This window comes from Orbicella franksi, chromosome 6, assembly GCF_964199315.1.
Source record: "Orbicella franksi chromosome 6, jaOrbFran1.1, whole genome shotgun sequence".
In the NCBI taxonomy this organism is placed as follows: Eukaryota; Metazoa; Cnidaria; class Anthozoa; order Scleractinia; family Merulinidae; genus Orbicella; species Orbicella franksi.
The window spans coordinates 1764886-1782570 of NC_138150.1; the positions used below are offsets into that span (position 1 = coordinate 1764886).

The 17685-nt window shown below is 40.3% G+C and overlaps 2 protein-coding genes across 3 annotated transcripts; one reads left to right on the plus strand and one right to left on the minus strand.

Annotated features, from left to right (window-relative positions):
* Nucleotides 1-423: 423 nt before the first annotated feature.
* On the minus strand, nt 424-17603 carry LOC145489858 (SCY1-like protein 2). 2 transcript variants are annotated; one of them, XM_081468924.1, is made up of 19 exons: nt 17121-17603; nt 16272-16429; nt 15927-16026; nt 15235-15279; nt 14882-15028; nt 14133-14348; nt 13526-13642; nt 12801-12926; nt 12078-12254; nt 11421-11543; nt 11102-11215; nt 10473-10605; nt 9496-9614; nt 4518-4618; nt 3946-4058; nt 3141-3199; nt 2363-2512; nt 1666-2269; nt 424-1209 (listed from the first exon to the last, which is right to left on the minus strand). In XM_081468924.1, the coding sequence occupies exons 1-19, from the start codon at nt 17352-17354 to the stop codon at nt 1019-1021; spliced, it is 3027 nt and encodes a 1008-aa protein (XP_081325050.1). In that variant the 5' UTR covers nt 17355-17603; the 3' UTR covers nt 424-1018. The 2 variants fall into 2 exon arrangements, with proteins under 2 accessions (XP_081325050.1, XP_081325049.1); XM_081468923.1 differs by having other exon boundaries at nt 3141-3205; nt 17121-17602.
* Nucleotides 4632-8147, plus strand: LOC145489862 (BTB/POZ domain-containing protein 3-like). Its single transcript, XM_081468929.1, has one exon. It carries the CDS (start codon nt 6585-6587, stop codon nt 7962-7964), a length of 1380 nt encoding a protein of 459 aa, XP_081325055.1. The 5' UTR covers nt 4632-6584; the 3' UTR covers nt 7965-8147.
* Nucleotides 17604-17685: the final 82 nt, after the last annotated feature.

Below are 17685 nucleotides of genomic sequence, written 5' to 3' on the forward strand. Positions count from 1 at the left end.
GCTCCACAGTATAGACATCTGGTGAAGAAGACTGGGTGAGAATGAATTGTAAGACATTCCTTCCAGTGCTGAATGATCATTCCTTTATTCTCAGTACCCGTCTGTAGACAATGCATTGATCTTCTGACGAGAAATTAAAGGTTGATCAGCAGTCCATGGCAAGGTATAATGTCAGCTTACCAATCCTGTACTCAAGAGTCTAGAAGCACCTAAACGATACCTGGAATCTTCAACCCAGTCCCCGGTGCGCTTTTCCTCTTTTAAATATTTGAACGACGGCTTGAACGGAGAAAAGCTCCCCAGGACGAGATAAGGGGACTCTTGTACCCAGATCACTCGCCTTCATTTGCAAAGTGGGGTATAGGTACAAGATAAATTACAACTACACGAACACCAAACTCATAATAGCAAACAGTCTTTCAGTTTAAATAGTACTTTTGTATATTCTCTATCCTTATAATTTATTCTCTATTCTGACCGGTTGCATTAAGAAAGCAAAACGACAAGAATAAATAAGTTCCCTTAACAATTCACTTCCCAACTAGTAAAATTTGTAAAATTCTCAATTAACGTTCTCACAGTGAGATAAACCGCAAATTTGTCGCACGCACAGGTCTTTTTTTACCATCCATCTCACTTTAAAGAGCGCAAAAAGTTTCAAATTCTAGCCCTATGTGAAACCTTGCCAGTTGCGGCAACATATTGCGCGAAGTGAAGTTCTGCCCTCGTTGCCCGTATTTCTTGGCCTCTATCGTGCTCATTACTCATTCAAATACTAAGCTTTCATCCTCATTATACATGTATAGGTTTCACACTGCGAGTGAAATAGTTCTAATCTGGCTTGGCCAGTAAAAACTCAGTTACCTCGTCGATAAGCTCTACGTCCCGAATTTCAATAAGGAACGCAAATAAGAAAAGACCAAATATATTTACCGAGCTTTTCTAACTCGACGAATTTCATTTACTCTTTTTTACCCGCGGCCTATTTTTCCCTTTATGACAAAAGTGACTTCAGTTGTTAACCAAACAGATCTTGCAAGTCATTTCTATTGTTCATGGGTGTTTGATTCCTCGGAGCCTGGTACTGATATTGCTGGCTGCTCATTCCACCAATCAACGGCTGTTGTTGCATTGGAAACATCCCGGATGAAGACGTCATCATGCCTCCGCCATATTGCTGCGGAGCCATGGGCCTTGCTCCTCCAAAACCTAAAAGAAACAGTAACATTAGCACTTGAAAGAACCCTCTATGAAAACAACTTCTGCTCAAATCAGAATGATAATCAATACACTTAAGTTTTGTCTGTACTTCGCTCATAATTGCACCATAAATTTGTAAAACTTTGTTCGTGCAACGTAAGACGTATGAATGTCACTGTCTCCTTCGCAACCCTGATTTGGGTGTCACGCAACGCTTCAAATAAGGATAATGTCATCTAGTTGATTATATCCTTAATTATCATCACTCGTATGTATGGCAGTGTCTTGTAAGGAGAAATAAGATGTTGACGATAAGAGGAAATGTAAAGATTTTTACAATTAAACGTTTTCAGGGAACATTTGTGATTACAAGAGTTGAAGCAAAATTCAACAGCTACTTCCCCCTTGCACTCGATTTGGAGTGACAGTCATCCCCTACCCACTCCTCCCTGTCCAAAAACGTACCTGGATTCATTCCTGGATTCATTCCTGGATTCATTCCAGCCTGCATTCCCGCTTGCTGTGACTGCAAAGCATTCATAGAAGGTTTATTCTTGTTCTGTAAATGTCCTAACTCGGGCGCGAATAGCGAGTCCAATGCGGTGGATCCACTCCCGCTTTTAGTTTGATTTCCCGCAGACAATCCCGCAGAGGGATACCGCGGTGAAGAACCCACGGGATTCATCCCGAATGATCCCGACATTGTCAAGGTTTTACTTGACAGTCCAGTCATACCAGAGTTCATACCGGAAGTTGATAATCCCGCCATGCCAGAGTTCATACCGGAAGTTGATAATCCCGCCATGCCAGAGTTCATACCGGAAGTTGATAATCCTGTCAAGCCAGTGTTCATGCTGGACATGCCTGTATACCCAGTCATTCCAGAGCCCATTCCGGTATTGCCCGAATTTACCCCCGCCATTCCGTAAGAAGATGTAGACAAGCCCATCGAAGAACCAAAACTGGAGGTGCCAGGATGCGAGATGGAAGAGGTGGCCAAAGATTGAGGGGGCCGAGAGGGCGCAGAAAATGAGGATCCTGATACCATAGGCTTTTTCGTAGGTGTGGACTTTAAGACGAGAAAATCAGAATCAAGAAAATTAGCGATAGAAAGTAAACATAAACAGCGTTTGATAAAAAGCGCAGAGGAACTGTAACACACCTTTTGTTGCGTTGTTCGGTTTGTTTGGCCATCCTGTTTCTGTTTCGAAGGCTGCAGCATTGAAAATTCGTCGACACCCAACAAATCTCCGTTAAGAGAAGCGCCTTTTGAAGGCGCAGGATTCTCCGGTAATCCAAACGTTCTGTTGAACTAGAGAAAGAGCGAGACGTTTAAAAACTAACTATGGTCACTGCACGGCAGCAGATAACGAGCGTGCAAGCCATGAAAGTGGATTCATTAACGTTTAGATCGCATAAATCCCGTGATAAATTTAAACATCAATGAACTAAAATAATGCGAAGAACGTATCCCTTGTTTGACAAAAAAAAAAAAAAAAAAAGCAGGAGAGGCATGCCAAAATAGCCCAGTTTCGAGTTCGCCATGACCGCTGAATAAAAACACTGAGAACGCATTTGCACAGGGTTAGCCTCGACGTAAAAAAATATCCACAAATACCGGCGGGAAGGTGCCACAAATTTGAAAATTAAACAATACACAGAGCTGTAAACCGGTCATTTTCTCGCTGGAATTTGTGAATATTTTACTTTAGGTCGAGGCTAACCCTGTGCAAATGCGTTCTCAGTGCTTTTAATCAGCGGTCATGGCGAACTCGAAACTGGACTATTAGAACAGCAATTTGCAGCCCATAAGTCGGATGTGAACTGAGCATTTTAGAGTCTTCACAAGACCGACGGCTGGGGACTGAGATTAAAGTTTTATACAGCTGTTTATAAATGCTCCCCAAATAAAGAAGCCAATAATTGAGAACTCTACCTACCTCCGCGGATTTTGTCGCCCCGGCAGAAATTGATGAAGATGACGAACTACTACTGCTACCTGTCTCTTTGACCGAAAGAAAAGTTTCAGTCGATGAGAAAGTTAAAATTTAACCACAGGGAGAAAGAAGTCGCATTCGAAATCGTGACTTGGTTCGTCACGCAACTAGGTCTATCCAGATGGCGCCAAAAAGTGGTCAAAACATGGCAAAAAAGCGCTCAAATAGTGCTCGATTTCTATAAAAAGTGCTTGAAATTTAGAAATAGTGCACGAAAGTTGCTCGCAGTTACGTTTATTATTTTTTTATTTCCTAGCAGATGTTTATACACATTCCTAGTTTTATCAAACTTGTAACTCGATTTTCTAATATACTGAGGTGACAATAAAGTATAACAACGTTTGTCGAACAAAAACTCAAAAACAACAGTCAGCCAGTCTGGCGACAAGGTGCTATTATCATAATTCATGATAATAGTATTACTCGGCTTTACTGAGAACGCTTCAAACACAAAATATTGCATGCTCAAGAGTGCTGGGAATGTAAAATAGTGCTCCACATACAAAAGAATGCAGAAAAAAAGCCCAGACCAATCGGGACAGGCCTACACGCAACGCTTCTCCCCCACCCCCCGCCCCCCCCCCCAATACCACCGACTACGATGAGGATTGCGTGACGACGTAGAAAAAAGAAAATGCTGTGAAATGTATAGACATTCATTAAACTACATTGCATCGGTGCGGATTTTCTAGAATCAGTGGACAATTTAACGAGACGATGATTACGATTAAAAAGAACTCAATCTTACCTGTGCCCGTGTGCTCGGTTCCAGGACTCCCGCCCATGAGTTTGTCTATCTTATTCATCAGATCGTCCATAGCTTTGGCTTCTTGCACCTCTTGGACAAATTTTAAAGAGGATCTGCCGACAAGTAAAGGGCAAGTTGCACATATAGAGTACGCCTGTGCAAAGCTTAGGGGCGGACCATTATTTTTTTAAAAGGGGGAAGGGAGGAGGGTTTGAGCAATTTTCTGGGGAATGATATTTTTTTCTCACCTTTAGGTTGTGAATGATTTTTTAGGGGTGGACAATGGCTTGTGGAATGATTTTATCTTTAAGTCAAACACAGGACCTGAATAGTAGAAAGCACTTGCTCGATTTTTTTTTTCCATGGTTCCCCTTGAACGATTTTTTTTTTATCAGACGTTTTTGCTGTACGTGAATTGTTTTTTGAAATTGACCAAGCCCCCTTCAAAAAATAATGGTCCATCCCTTACTAACTGAAAAATGAGGAACATTATGGATGGAAGGGAAGACAGATGTTGAGGGAGAAAAGTGGAAGTGAAAGAGAGAAAGAGACTGAGAAAGTGAGTTTCTTACTTGGTCTGTTCTTGCATCTTGCCGAGTTGCTCTAGCTTTGTGCGATGTTCAGTTTCCACACGTTTCACCATGTCGTTGATTAGTTTCATGTACTGACCAAACTAGACAGAAAGATGAAATTATCAGCAAGATTCACCACAGACAACCTCAATTGCTCGTATCCTCATTGTTGTCTTTTACGCAAGCGGATCACAACCTACGTCACAAGTATCGACAACCGTTTCCGCCGGAAGTCAAATTTCGATTTTGCTTCTTCGAAACTAATGTTGAAACTGCAATTAGATATATACAAGATATTGCACAACTCTTTTACTTTCGAGTGGTAAAAACAGTATTTTACGAACGAGCGCAGCGAGTGAGTAAAACATTGTTTTTAACACGAGAAAATAAAATTCTTATCTTTCGCGCCTCTGCGTAATTTTCTTTTTATTATATAGACAAACTGACTGATTGAACAAAAAGAAGCCGGGAAATGACGTCATTGACATCCTCACTAGTGAAGGATGTAGCCTGCGAACAGGCTCCCCGCGAGGAAGAATAAAAAATTCGGCGAGAGAGGAAATGAAGAATTCGGAGAGCGAAGCAATCGGAGTGGGACAGGACAGATCATGATACCAGATGGCATCATGAAACGGCGGCATCCTTAGAATGTCTACAGGATCCCTCGCTTCGTTCGGGCTCGCCGGGAGCCTGTTCGGGAGTCTGTTTATTGCTGGTTTTCAGTGTCACGCAATTCAAAATAGATCAAAATAAAAATCAAAACCGGTCAATAGATAAAGTCCAGAATCTGGGAAATGAAAGAAGGTAAATATGCAAAGACTCTCGCCAAAATTCTGGTCACAGCAATTTTTCTTATGCGAGATATGCGGAGAAATTTTTTACCCAAATTTATAGAGATTTGTATGGAGACGCCATGTTGGTGCCCACCCGTATGGGCACCAACATGGCGGCCGGAAACCAACAGAAACATCTGTCACTGAGTTTTGCTACAAAAGCGTAAGTTTATCCGTCGAGGAACTCTAAAACATTAAAATAATACTTTTTCTAAGACATGAACTGTTCAGATAGCCAAGTTTCCCGAAATAAGTCACTTTTTTAACCATCATGACAGCTCTCTAGGCCGCCATGTAAATGCCGCGTCACGCAAAAGCTTAGAAATTCAAGCGTAGTGTATCACACAACCAAGAACCCATTCGGAGCGAAAATTTGTATGAATATTAGTTTTCAGCTGCTCTTATACATCATTTAAGTAAAATCTCAGGAAGATCAATAGTTTTGTGGTTCGAATTTTAGTGACGTCATGTGAAAACCAGCTATTATTATCTCTTTTGGTGCTTTTAATACTATCTTAGTAAACTACTATCTTCAGGTTTCCTTCAATTCAGAGAAAACCCCGTCAGACAGGAATAGGGAAGTAACTAATCGTTTGGTATGCCAAAAAAAAAAAAAGAAAAAAAAGAAACATCTTCAGGTTTCCTTCCTTAGGGAAGTAGCTACTCGTTTAGTACACCAAAAAAAAAAACCTTTGGTTCATCTATAACTTCTTGAAAAATCAGGAAACAGCTGCGCGGTGACATGCTGTCACGCCTTTTAATGAGAAAAACGGAAGTATTTTTGTCGCGCCTATAGGAACACGTTTGGGTATGGCGTGTTGTCTTTGACGAGTTCTCAGAAGGTCAATAAACCAATAAAGATACTGATGTTGTAACTTAATGCATCGTTTAAAACCTTAGCTACATGAGATATTCCTAAAACTAAAAGACAATATTGTTACGCACGGATGAAGCAAGCGTATGTGCTGCTGTATGTGGCAACTACAATGACGTGCGATAACCTCCATTACGAACGCACACCATGACGTCATTGTTTAGTTTACTTGCAATGACGATTCCACGTGGAAGTCTCGAGATTTTGACATAATGCCCCAAGGACATATGATCAACTGCACGTTGAATGCAGATCACGGATTGTATATCCGAACTAAACCAGACATCAACCAGACGACACCATTGAGCCTACAGCAACGCTGGTAACTCATTTAACAATTTCCGAACAAAGGAGCAATCCATGGCAAGCAATTGTAAAGAAGCCTGGAAAACAGAAAGGATCTTCATGGCGGCCTCTATTAAAGAGCGAAATAAATCAATGGTAAACAACAGTCTGCTAAGCGATGTCACGTTTGTCGTACAAGATAACTGGAGCAATAAGGAAATAACAGTATACGCTCATAAGTACGTGCTATCGATCGCTAGTCCTGTGTTCTTCGCGATGTTTTACGGCGCTATGGCCTCGGAAGGGGCACAACGAATACGGCTTCCTGACTGCGATGGTGACAGTTTGAAGGAATTTCTCAGTTTCGTTTACTGTGACGAGGTACACATCTCTGAAGAAAACGTAGTGCAGTTGCTGTACTTAGCCAAGAAGTACATGGTGCCTTCACTGCACGAGAAGACAAGACAGAAGTTACGTAACATGATCAATGTCGCCAACGTCTTCGACATCTTGCCGTCGATTCTTCAACTAGACGAAGACGAGCTCGCTGAGCGATGCTGGAAGATCATCGACTTCGACACAGAGCAGGCAATAAACTCGGAGGCGTTCTGCGATATTGACAGAGATGTGCTAGAACAACTCCTAGAACGCGACGAGCTAACGATCAGGGAAGTGGACCTGTTTCGAAGAGTGTTAGACTGGGCTAGGTCACGAGAGAAACCACAGGGAAGAGAAGGCAAAGAAATCCACATCCGTGATGTCCTTGGAGAGAAAGTAATCCATCTAATGCGTTTTCCAACGATGTCTTTTATTGAATTTAACGGGCTGGTTTCAAATTCCGGGGTACTGACTGAAAACGAACAAGACACGTTGGCTCACTTTTATCACGGGTTTCGTCAAGAACCCCCCAGGGGATTCTCTGAGAGGTTCCCTAGGGGTCAAATGTTCCGATGTAACAGATTCTCCTGGGTTTCTCCTCCAGAGGCACCAGTAATGCCGATTGATAAATCATTGCAAGACACGCATAAGAGATGGAACTACGTGACAGGCTTGGTGGATAGCGTGACATTTTCCGTCCAAGTACCCATCATCATTTGCGGCATACGTCTGTTCGGCAACAAAGATGCTTCCCATTATGTGAAGTTGAGTATTTTCCAAGTATCAGGCTCCGTTAGCATGCCATTTACAACGGAGGGGAATTTTCAAAGCGAAGACATGACAGAGGAATATTACGGCTTTGATGTGCCTGTTTATCCTCCATATTATTTGAAAAACAACTCTAATGTTATAGTGCAAGTTAAGATGCGCGGACCAGAATCTTACTTTGGAGTTGGAGGCAATCTATCACTGGATTGCGAGGGAGTGAGATTTCACTTTCTAAACAAGCGAAGCCCTAATGGTACAACTGCAATGAGCGGTCAGTTTGCAGAGATTTTATTCAAAACAGATTTGTAGTCGTTCTTCCTTACTATAACACACGAAGGACAGTACTGGCCGGAAATGCAACCCAAACCGAAATAGTTTCGGTAGCATCAATCCTACATGAAAGTAGTTGGGACAAACCATGTTAGAAATGCCGCGTTTTTCCAGCTAAAATTTAAGGGAAAAATGACTGTTTTTCAACATTGGGGGGGGGGGGGGGGGAGGGAGGCAACTTGCGCTGTGTCCCAACATTTCCATCTGGGAGTGATGATTAAAGCAACAAGGGGTATTTATCACTTAGCCGAAAATTCTGGAAACTCCAGTTAGCAGTGAAACCTCCCGAGGGAGGTTCCCGTCTTTTCCAAATTGGAACGAAACGACCACTTATTTCTGAGCTTTCAGGCGCGCTCGGGAAGGACTGGAACCACCAGCTGCCTTACTGGGGAGACTTTGTACCTTTCTTCTGCTTTGTTTCCAGGCGTTTTGCATGAGGACACCCGCTCGGTTTTTGTTGACATCTTCGGTGAAAATGAACTGTGAGCGTAATCTCTTCCGGTTTGTCGGATAGTTTTGGTAAAACCTTTACTATTTTCAAAGAAGTGCCCAATTAAGTTTAATTTAGCCATGTATTGAAAGTTATTTGAACCAGTTCCGGCCAAAAATTCAGTGAAATCTATTTTTTTTTACTTTCAAGAGTATTTTTGTACATATGTCATAATATTTATTAGTGCGCTTATATCGTTACTCTTTGCTATGTCTTGTTATGAAACGATCATGCAACTTGAAGGCAGCTGACACTGGACTTCAACTCAGTTTTCTTTTCAAGGTTTTCATTTACTGCAAAACGTATTTTGTAATTTATAAGTCTGCACTTTGGTGTAAAATAATGAGAAAGTAAAGGTTATATTATATTATTACATTGTTAAGAAACTACAGTGGTAAGTAAAGATAACAAGAAACTAAAAACATTTCAATCTGTTTGGATTGCTTTTCTCGTGCTTGTCGTAGGTTGCATATTTGTAGTATCCTGCACTTTTGTACGATTAGACAAGTGGTGGACCATTTATCTTTGGGGGGTGGAGGATGTGTGATTTGGTAGAGACATGATTTTCTTTAATCCTGTCATTCACTAGGATTTTTTTTTTTCTCGGGACGTCTGTGTGCATGATATTTTTTTCTCCACATAACATGCTTTTCTGCGGGCTCACTAAAGGTGCGTAAATATATTTTTTTGTGGCAAGTATGCTTGCAGGATATATTTTTTCCCAAAGCAACCTCTCCCCCCTCTCCCCGCAAAAAAAGTAAAATGGTTCACCGCTTACGTGTTTTTGCTTTACCCGCGCTTGCAAATGGTTACACGCGTTACTACTTTCCCGCGCTTGCCAACGGTTACAATCATTGTTGCTTTCCTGCGCTTGCCAACGGTTACATTTTTTTTGGTTTTTCCCGCGCTTTCCAGCGGTTACACGTAGTTACTTTTCCCGCGGCGCTTGCCATGATGACCAATGATCAGTGCTGAGTTAAAGAGAATTTTAGTATCCTGTAAATAAGTAAGAACAGTCACCTGAGAAAGGTTAAGTCCCGGCTCCACAGCCAAGGGAAACAGAAACGGAATCGCTTTTGTCGCCAAATAATCCTTGTCCATACCAAGCTTCTTGTGAATCATCGTTTGCTTAAAAATACCTGATAAGTGGAAACAAATTTGATTTAAAATTCTAACATACATGTATACCAGAGACATACGGAATACATGGCACATATTTTGTCCCGTGTCCTCTGCATTCCAAAACAGAGCAATTATTCCGCAATGCTACAGCTGTTAAGACAACAAAAAGACAAAAAGTTTCCAAGAGGCTGTTGCGCCGTTACGAAGGATCTCGAAGGGCACTGAGTAAATTATACAAGTAAAACATACTCAGCTGATTATCAACACGATGTTCGGAATGGTAAATTAACCGCCGAAGCCAATTTAGAAAGCTGAAGTTTCAAACAGGGATGGCGCAGTAGTGAAAGCGCTCGCCTCCCACCAATGTGGACCGGCGTCAAATGTGGATTGAGTTTGCTGTTGGTTGTCTTATTGCCTAGAGGGTTTTTCTCTGGGTACTCCGGTTTTCCTCCCCCCACAAGAACCAAATTCCTACTTGACTGATTTGACCAGTATAGAGAACTTGCAAGAGAAAACCAGCTAAGGCTGCAGTGGCTTCCTCTCTAATCATTGTACTTTATTTATTTAGTATTATTCGCACAGCTAACGCTACAGACTTCTGTTTCATGTGCACTTCAGGGCCGGGTTGTTCGAAAGCCGGTTAACGCTAACCCAGGATTAAAGGTTAACCGAAGAATCAATTCTCCTTGTATAAAAATGATTTTCACTTCTCTTATGATTTGTGTAGTTTGGGATTACTCAAGCTCGAAACTGAAGGCTAAACAATGTAAACAGAATACCTCACCGAAAAGTTACAAAACTGAAATCAAAATTCTCGCTCATCCTGGGTTAGCTTAAGCGGTCTTTGATCAACCCGACCCAGTCTTTTAACCTACCTAGGATTGCCATTAGTGTGGGCGGCTCTCTGGAAGGAATCTGATTCATGAGTGGGATGATGTCATCCAATACTGCATATTTATCAAGATGTTCCAGCATCTTCCCTAGACACACCAGCGCGTTCACTCGAATCTACAAACAATAACCGGCAATCTTAACTATCGTAAGCTTGGTAGAGAGTCTCAATGGGGTTAAGTGGCTTTCACAGCTAATGGTTAATATTTTGGTTTTTTTACGGCTAACATTTGTTCCTCACGGTAATCTGTGCTAGTTCTGTGTTTTGTGTAGAGTTATAAAATCACAGTCTTACGCATGCGTTTTCTTACAGGCGTGTATTTTCATGCTCTACAATAGAGACTGTTTATAGTGGATGTACAATGCATACTTAGTAGATATACAACATTTTAAACTGACACAGGAACAACTTGGAAAATGTCAAGCACATAATGTGTCGAGCGTATTGAAATTTTGCCAGCTGACAGAAACCTTCAATTGCTGCTGTCAGGATTTTTTTTTATCAAAAGTGGCGTCTTCTACTTCTTAAATTTATGTGGAGTTTCAGTTTTTCATTTTTGCTGATTGGTTTAATATCGCACATTAGCGATCAAACTTCAATTGTTTCACTTACACTCAAGGATGTCGTCTGAAGACAGAGGTTCTTGATCCGCGGAATGATGGAGTTTTTCATGGCTGAGTAGTCAATCATGTTTGAAAATGACGGAATGATGCTTAATACCATTTCCTAAAAAGAAAACGAACAAATGGACAGTTGTAAGAAGTCACTATGCATGAAACCTCATGCATAACCACATCATTTCGCTCATGAGATGGCTCAGAAAGAGCTCAATCCCCCAACAGGGTGAAACATATCTATTCTTTATGTTCTGATAAACAATAAGCTTTTTGTAAGGAAGAGATACCAGAAAGAATCCCAGTTGTAACTGTACCTGTAGTTGTACATCAGTAGCCTCCAGTGCCTTACAGACCATGGGCAGCACATGATCCCTTACATCATCCTTTGGTGTTTTAGCCAGTAGTATGTCCATCTTCTGAAGGAAGATGATCACCACCTGGAAAAAAACACACACACACACAGATACAATGACTATTTCACCACCTATGGGTACATAAACTTTGTATTACAATTTAAGTCTTACTCTTCTTGAAGGAATGAGTTGCATTGACTCATGCTGAGTTTCGATGACTCGACAACATTCCCCCTAATTTTTTCAGGCGATATTGTAAGTCAAGTTGACTTCTTGAATTAACAATTTGTTCATCTGGTGTCATTTCCACCTTTCCTGTACCCAAGTATGTCAACTTTTGGTAAGGATAGTCCATGGATTTCACAACATGACTTCTACTAAGACAACTCATGTTTATACACAAATGACTCAACTCACTTTGTGTGTATCAGACACGTGTGTCTTGATCATACTCGTACAATGTGAAAATCACCTTGCTGATACAGATTTCAATGAGCTGGGCAAAATTCAAGCCTATTCCTGATCTCAACTTGGATCCCATTCTTTAGACAGATGAAATCTACTGATACATGTATAACATTAGAAAGTAAAAAAAGATAACTTGAGAAAACAACCAACCTGAATTGGGTCTTGTATCTTGAAAACAGGCTTTAATTCTGGAAGAATGAGATCACAAAACTCTTGCGCAGTGCAGTCTTCGGCAATCAGAAGCACATTAGGCAGGACAAATGGTATCATCTGATGATTACTGAATTCCAAACACAACTGGGGCAACACTCTTTGGATAATGACACGCTGAGGAAAAATTAGAACGTGTGAAGCATCTCATAGTGACACAGACTTCTTCTAATAGCAAGTATGAGGAAATGGTGGCATGTGAAAGCTAACTCTTCAAGTTAATGACTAAGTGCTTATGTTAAGTATATGCACCTCTGTGGCAACAAGCACCCTAATTTGTTTACATTGTAGCACTATCAGAGTATGTTGAGATCATCTGTAACTCAATGTCTGCACCTCATTCCAACATTACCAAGGAACTGCTGTTCTTTAAGTGTACTATCTCCTAGTTTCATGTGAGAGCAAAATTCTGCCAGATGAAAAACCTCTCTGTGAAAAGAGAGTCATCCAGCCATCCCATCCCATAAGTGCCCTGTCTCTCATAACTGCCCTTCTTTACACTCCCAAAATAAGTTCCATGGGCAACAAAGGGAATCATTACAGCCATAACTGTTGTATATCATGTGTAACAACCTGTAGAAGATGATGATTAGTAAAAATTATTCAGCTGCTGAATAAATGCAGTCCAAATTAAATAATGTTAATACACATTGTTGTCCATACCTTTGGTAGTTTTGACATGACTTTGTAAAGACCCCTAAAGAACTGTGACTTGGCCATATCGTCTCGCTGTACTAATGAGTCCAGGTATTGTAATGTCATGGCTGCCACATTCTCAAAGAAAGAGATCTGAAAGATGAGCATTGAAATTTATCAGTCAGTGACAGATAAAAACATCTTAACTATCGACACCTTGAAGACTTGCACCACATAACAAACAACTTAACAGATGAAGTTGCTGTTCTACAGATTTTATTTCAATGGTCACATACTAAGGATCCCCACCAAAGTGTCCTGGCCGGAGTCATTGCACTGAACACAATGAAATGGCCCCGGCCATAATCATTGCATTGTGGGTATTTAGACACCTCACTCTCACAGTCTGTCTCTCCACCCGGGTTTATACCATCCAGGAGGGGTAGGCCTCCCCCACCCCCCAGCTGTATGGACCAATTGGCCCAACACAGACTTAGCTGGTACATACTTGAGTGACATATAGCAACAAAAAAATCACAAACTGTTACAGGGCATGTCACAGTCAAAGCAAGCTGAAAAGTAGCACAAGCAAAGGGATATTTTGTAGGAATATGTCCCTACAACACGTTCCCTTGTGTGAGCTACATATCACACATGGGATTGCACAATGACAGGCAAGTAATACCATTATCATAGGTCTGCAATACGTACGAAGTGTTATTGCTACATAGCTTGCATGTCTACATTTGTACCTTGGACATCATGTGAACGTCTGGTCTAAGTGTGGTGGTGATGCTGAGTAAATTTCTGACATGCTCTTGAACTTCTTTTGGAACAGAACCGAGCGGTGTTGAACTGTTCCTTGATATCTGCAGCAACAAGACATTGCAATATTATAAGGTATCAAAATATGTGAGGAATTTAAAGGTCAACATTAGGGCTTCAGTTAGATGGCATCACTTTAAACACAAAAAGCTACACGTAAATGTGAACACTGAACAATGATTTATCACGATGTAACTATGAACTAGAAGCTTTCAAGACATGAGTAGTATCCAGCAAGCTAACCATTCCACAGTTCATTACTGTTGGCTCCTTAATTAAGTCTCCAGTGACAGGCACACACAGTAGAGACTCTGAACAAGAAGCCCTTAAATAGCCAATAAAATCAGAAGGTGTATCATAATAAGTCTTCAGGGGAAGCCATTCATATGAAAATGTGTTCTGCATACAATTTCATTTTCATGCAAATCAAACTCATTTTCATATAAACATTTTTGCACAAGGACTTGTTTTGAAATATAGGCACAAGGTAAGTTTTAAAAAGACTATTGACTTTAACTAAATTATTGAGATTACCTGTTCTACATTTCTTTTGAACGCAGTCATGTTGTTGTCACAGTCGAAGGGTGGCCTTCCTTTGTTGTAGATGGAATAGATGAGAACCCCAAAGGAAAACATGTCGCTTGACAAGTCACATGACCTGGACAAGATATATTCTGGGGCAGCATAATTGAGATCAGGCTGCGCCCATGGCCAGAGGCGGGGTTCCCACTGCCCGGCATTATAAGCGGACTGAAGAACAGATCACATAGGCCAAATATTAGTACAGTCAGTTGAAACTCTGCTTGTAAGTAGAGTTTAGTATTATTAGTGGTGTAAGAAACCCACATTGCAAGTAATGTAGGTAAAGTATTGTAAGTACTAGGTTATTGTTACTTGTGTATTTATTAGCATTAATAGATAGATGTAAGCAATTTACAGGCAGCTTTCGACACACGTCTCTGAAATGAAAGACAAACTTTGTGTCTCGAGCAGGATTCAAACCTGCACCTCCCCACAAACTAGTCGGGCGTGACATCCACTACACCATTGGGGCAACCACACTGCATATATGCAAATTACTGTGATGAGTAGATTGAGCTTGGCCAACCCAAGGGACATTTTTTTTTTTGAGACATCTGTGTGTTTCATGGCTAAATCCCCGATTGGGGTTAGATAACAGTAGAAAAATCATTATTATTATTATTTTTAAAATAATTTCTTTATGGCAATATTTATTATGTATTGAAAGTTGAAACTCTGAAGAAAATTGTAATGAATGATACCTGTCCATCGATGACAACTGGTGTGGAACTGAAGAAGAGCCCAGCAATTTTCCACTGACCATTCTTTGTGATGACTATCATTTCAGGTGCAAGGGTTGCTTGAAGAATCTTTGCATCATTGTGAAGGAAAGTTAAACCTTCTACAAGCTGCTCAAAATATGACAACAATAAATAACGCTATTACTAAAAGTGTAAAATGTTTTACCTGTGTGAAAGAAAACATCAAACAAAACAACAGTGGCACAAGCAGTATTTGTTTCCATTTACAAGTTGGCCTACTTGAAAATTTTGACCAAAGTCACGGAGCATGTCTATGCTTTGCTTACGCATCCTATTATTAATACAAGACAAACCTGATATAATCCATAGACCCTTTCAACATCATAAAGTTCAAAGGTCTGTAATAAGAGCAGACGGAACTGTCATGTACTACATGCTTGCACAATGCATAGCAAACATTGAATACTTAAACAAACAAACAAAACAGCTATGTTATAGCTATACGATATAAAAGTACTGGTGAAAAGTACATGACTGCATTTACCTGTGATAATTTGTATTTCACCCCATCAAAGAAAAGGCAGGCCAAATTTTTAGTGAAATTTTACCCTTCAGCAAGGATGAGATTTTGCTGAGTCCCAATAGGTACCGCAAATTTCCTTTTGGGTGGTAATATCATGCAGGTCATGTGAGAAATATAATATTGTTTATCAAAAGATTTTGTCAAAGAAGTGACCCACATAAAATATACTGTACCCAGGTGCTGTAAGAGTTTTGAGACTCTCTCCGACTTTTTAGAACATGCTCATTAAGAGTGCACAATTAGAATGTAAGTCAATAGTCAAACGTCACAATAAAATTAAAACTTATTTTTTGAAATTATTGCACAATATTGTTGTGACATGTGTGAATAAAGGGGCCAGAGAAACTTGTATTGATAAGAGGGTTATTTTGTTGTTTGGTTGATTGGGTTTCTTTTGAAGGTTACATGTATCTATGTTTGAATTTATGTATGTAGATGTCTGTAAAGCATCGCTTGCCTAACCTTGAAATCATTAGGAGGAGGAGATGGCATGTTGTCATGTTTTCCCAGCAAATTTGCCAGGCTTGCAAATATTGGTTCAGTGGCAAAGGCTAAGCAATCCCTGGAAACAAGAGAAAAAAGGCAGGAGAAATCATTTCTTAGAGCAGCTATAAATTTAAGTCCAAAATAGATACAACCCTTTCAGAATTGAGTCAGAGCTCTATCACAGTTATCAAACTAATGCAAATGAAAACCTAATTTTATGATTCTGAACATGTGGTATAGTATATTATATTATCTGACACCCCAACGGTGGAGGAGGAAATTACTGTAAGGCCTGAAAGTAACTGATTATCAGTGTCTTACTTGGATTCTTCCAAAGGATGCTGAACAACCAACAGTCGTGGATGTCTAAGTCTTGTAAGCTGCACTGGTCCTTTTTTCATTGTCTCCATTACAATATCTCTGTCTCGTTTGTCTACTTTATCCAGAAGCTTCTTTTCAAAAACAACCAGGGAGACTTCCTAATGGAAATCAAAAACAGGAATAAATCAAAAAAGGTTGTTGGAAATTATCACATTATATGATATAACCACCTCACGGAAGCTTAAGAAATTATTGATATAATGGTTAATATGTTGCCTGTTGTGTATAGTTTCGGCTTTGAAGGAAAAGTCGGCAGAGTACCAAAGGGGGAGATGAATAGAGAGGGGTTTAAAAAAGGGGGGTAGTTTAATAAATTTCTTGCTCCAAAAAGTGGTGGGGTAGAGGAATTATGGTATACTGTTATGCAACATTGGTGTCCAAATTGTGTTGCATCAACAGTTGTCATACACGAAATTTATTAAAAATCATTCTTTAAAATCACTGCACCATGCATGCTAATATCAGTTATGAAAGACTAAGTTCTATATCCAAGTTAATTCATCGAACATGTAACTATTGCTAAGCAACACGTGAGTGATTTACAACAATGTGTTAAGAAGTGCTGGTTTAAAACAAAAGTACTTGAAGTTGCGACTATTATTAATTGATGAAAAGTTTGGTAACCTACGTCACAAAACCTGCAACCTTTAAATTAGAGAGCCGACTTTCGACAAAACATGTAAATAAACCCGGAACTTAACCAAATAAGACAAGAAATTAAAAAAGCCACGGGTTTACATAAAAACAGATTTAAATACAATAAGTGAATAAAGGGTATCAAATCCATACCTGACCGGTTGTTCGCTTTTTTCCTTCGTATATTTTCCACGCTAAATTGGGGCCAAAGCTTGCTACATGCTTGCCAACGTCAAAGTCTTTAGTCAAGGGGTTCCCAATCAACGAACCCACAGCGCCGACTGCACTTACAGTCGCAGAAACAGCTGTGACGGTGGCGTTCTTTGCCGCACTTTTGAGCCGATCAAACATTGCGGCTGAGTAGCTAGTGACTTTGTTAAGATCCATGATAATTCGTGGCGGGTTCTAACAAACTGAAGTCCGTACGCGACACGTATAAAATCAAGAAAGCTCTTGTCTAAAGCATTTTGTAGAATAGAAACGTTTTCATGTGTGACAATGATTAATGGTGATAGTTTCTGGAGGAAAACCCCGTTCCTCTTCGAGTTAAGCTGGTTTGGAAACTTCTGTGAATAAAAATATTTCTACAAATCCAAGACAACTGAGTCGCCATCTTTGATTTTTCGAGCTGTCACGTACACGCATGCTCCAGATTCTGTTTTACTATCGCCAGGCCTCCAAGGTAACAACACGGTCCGTTGCCCATTTGGTCAATTCT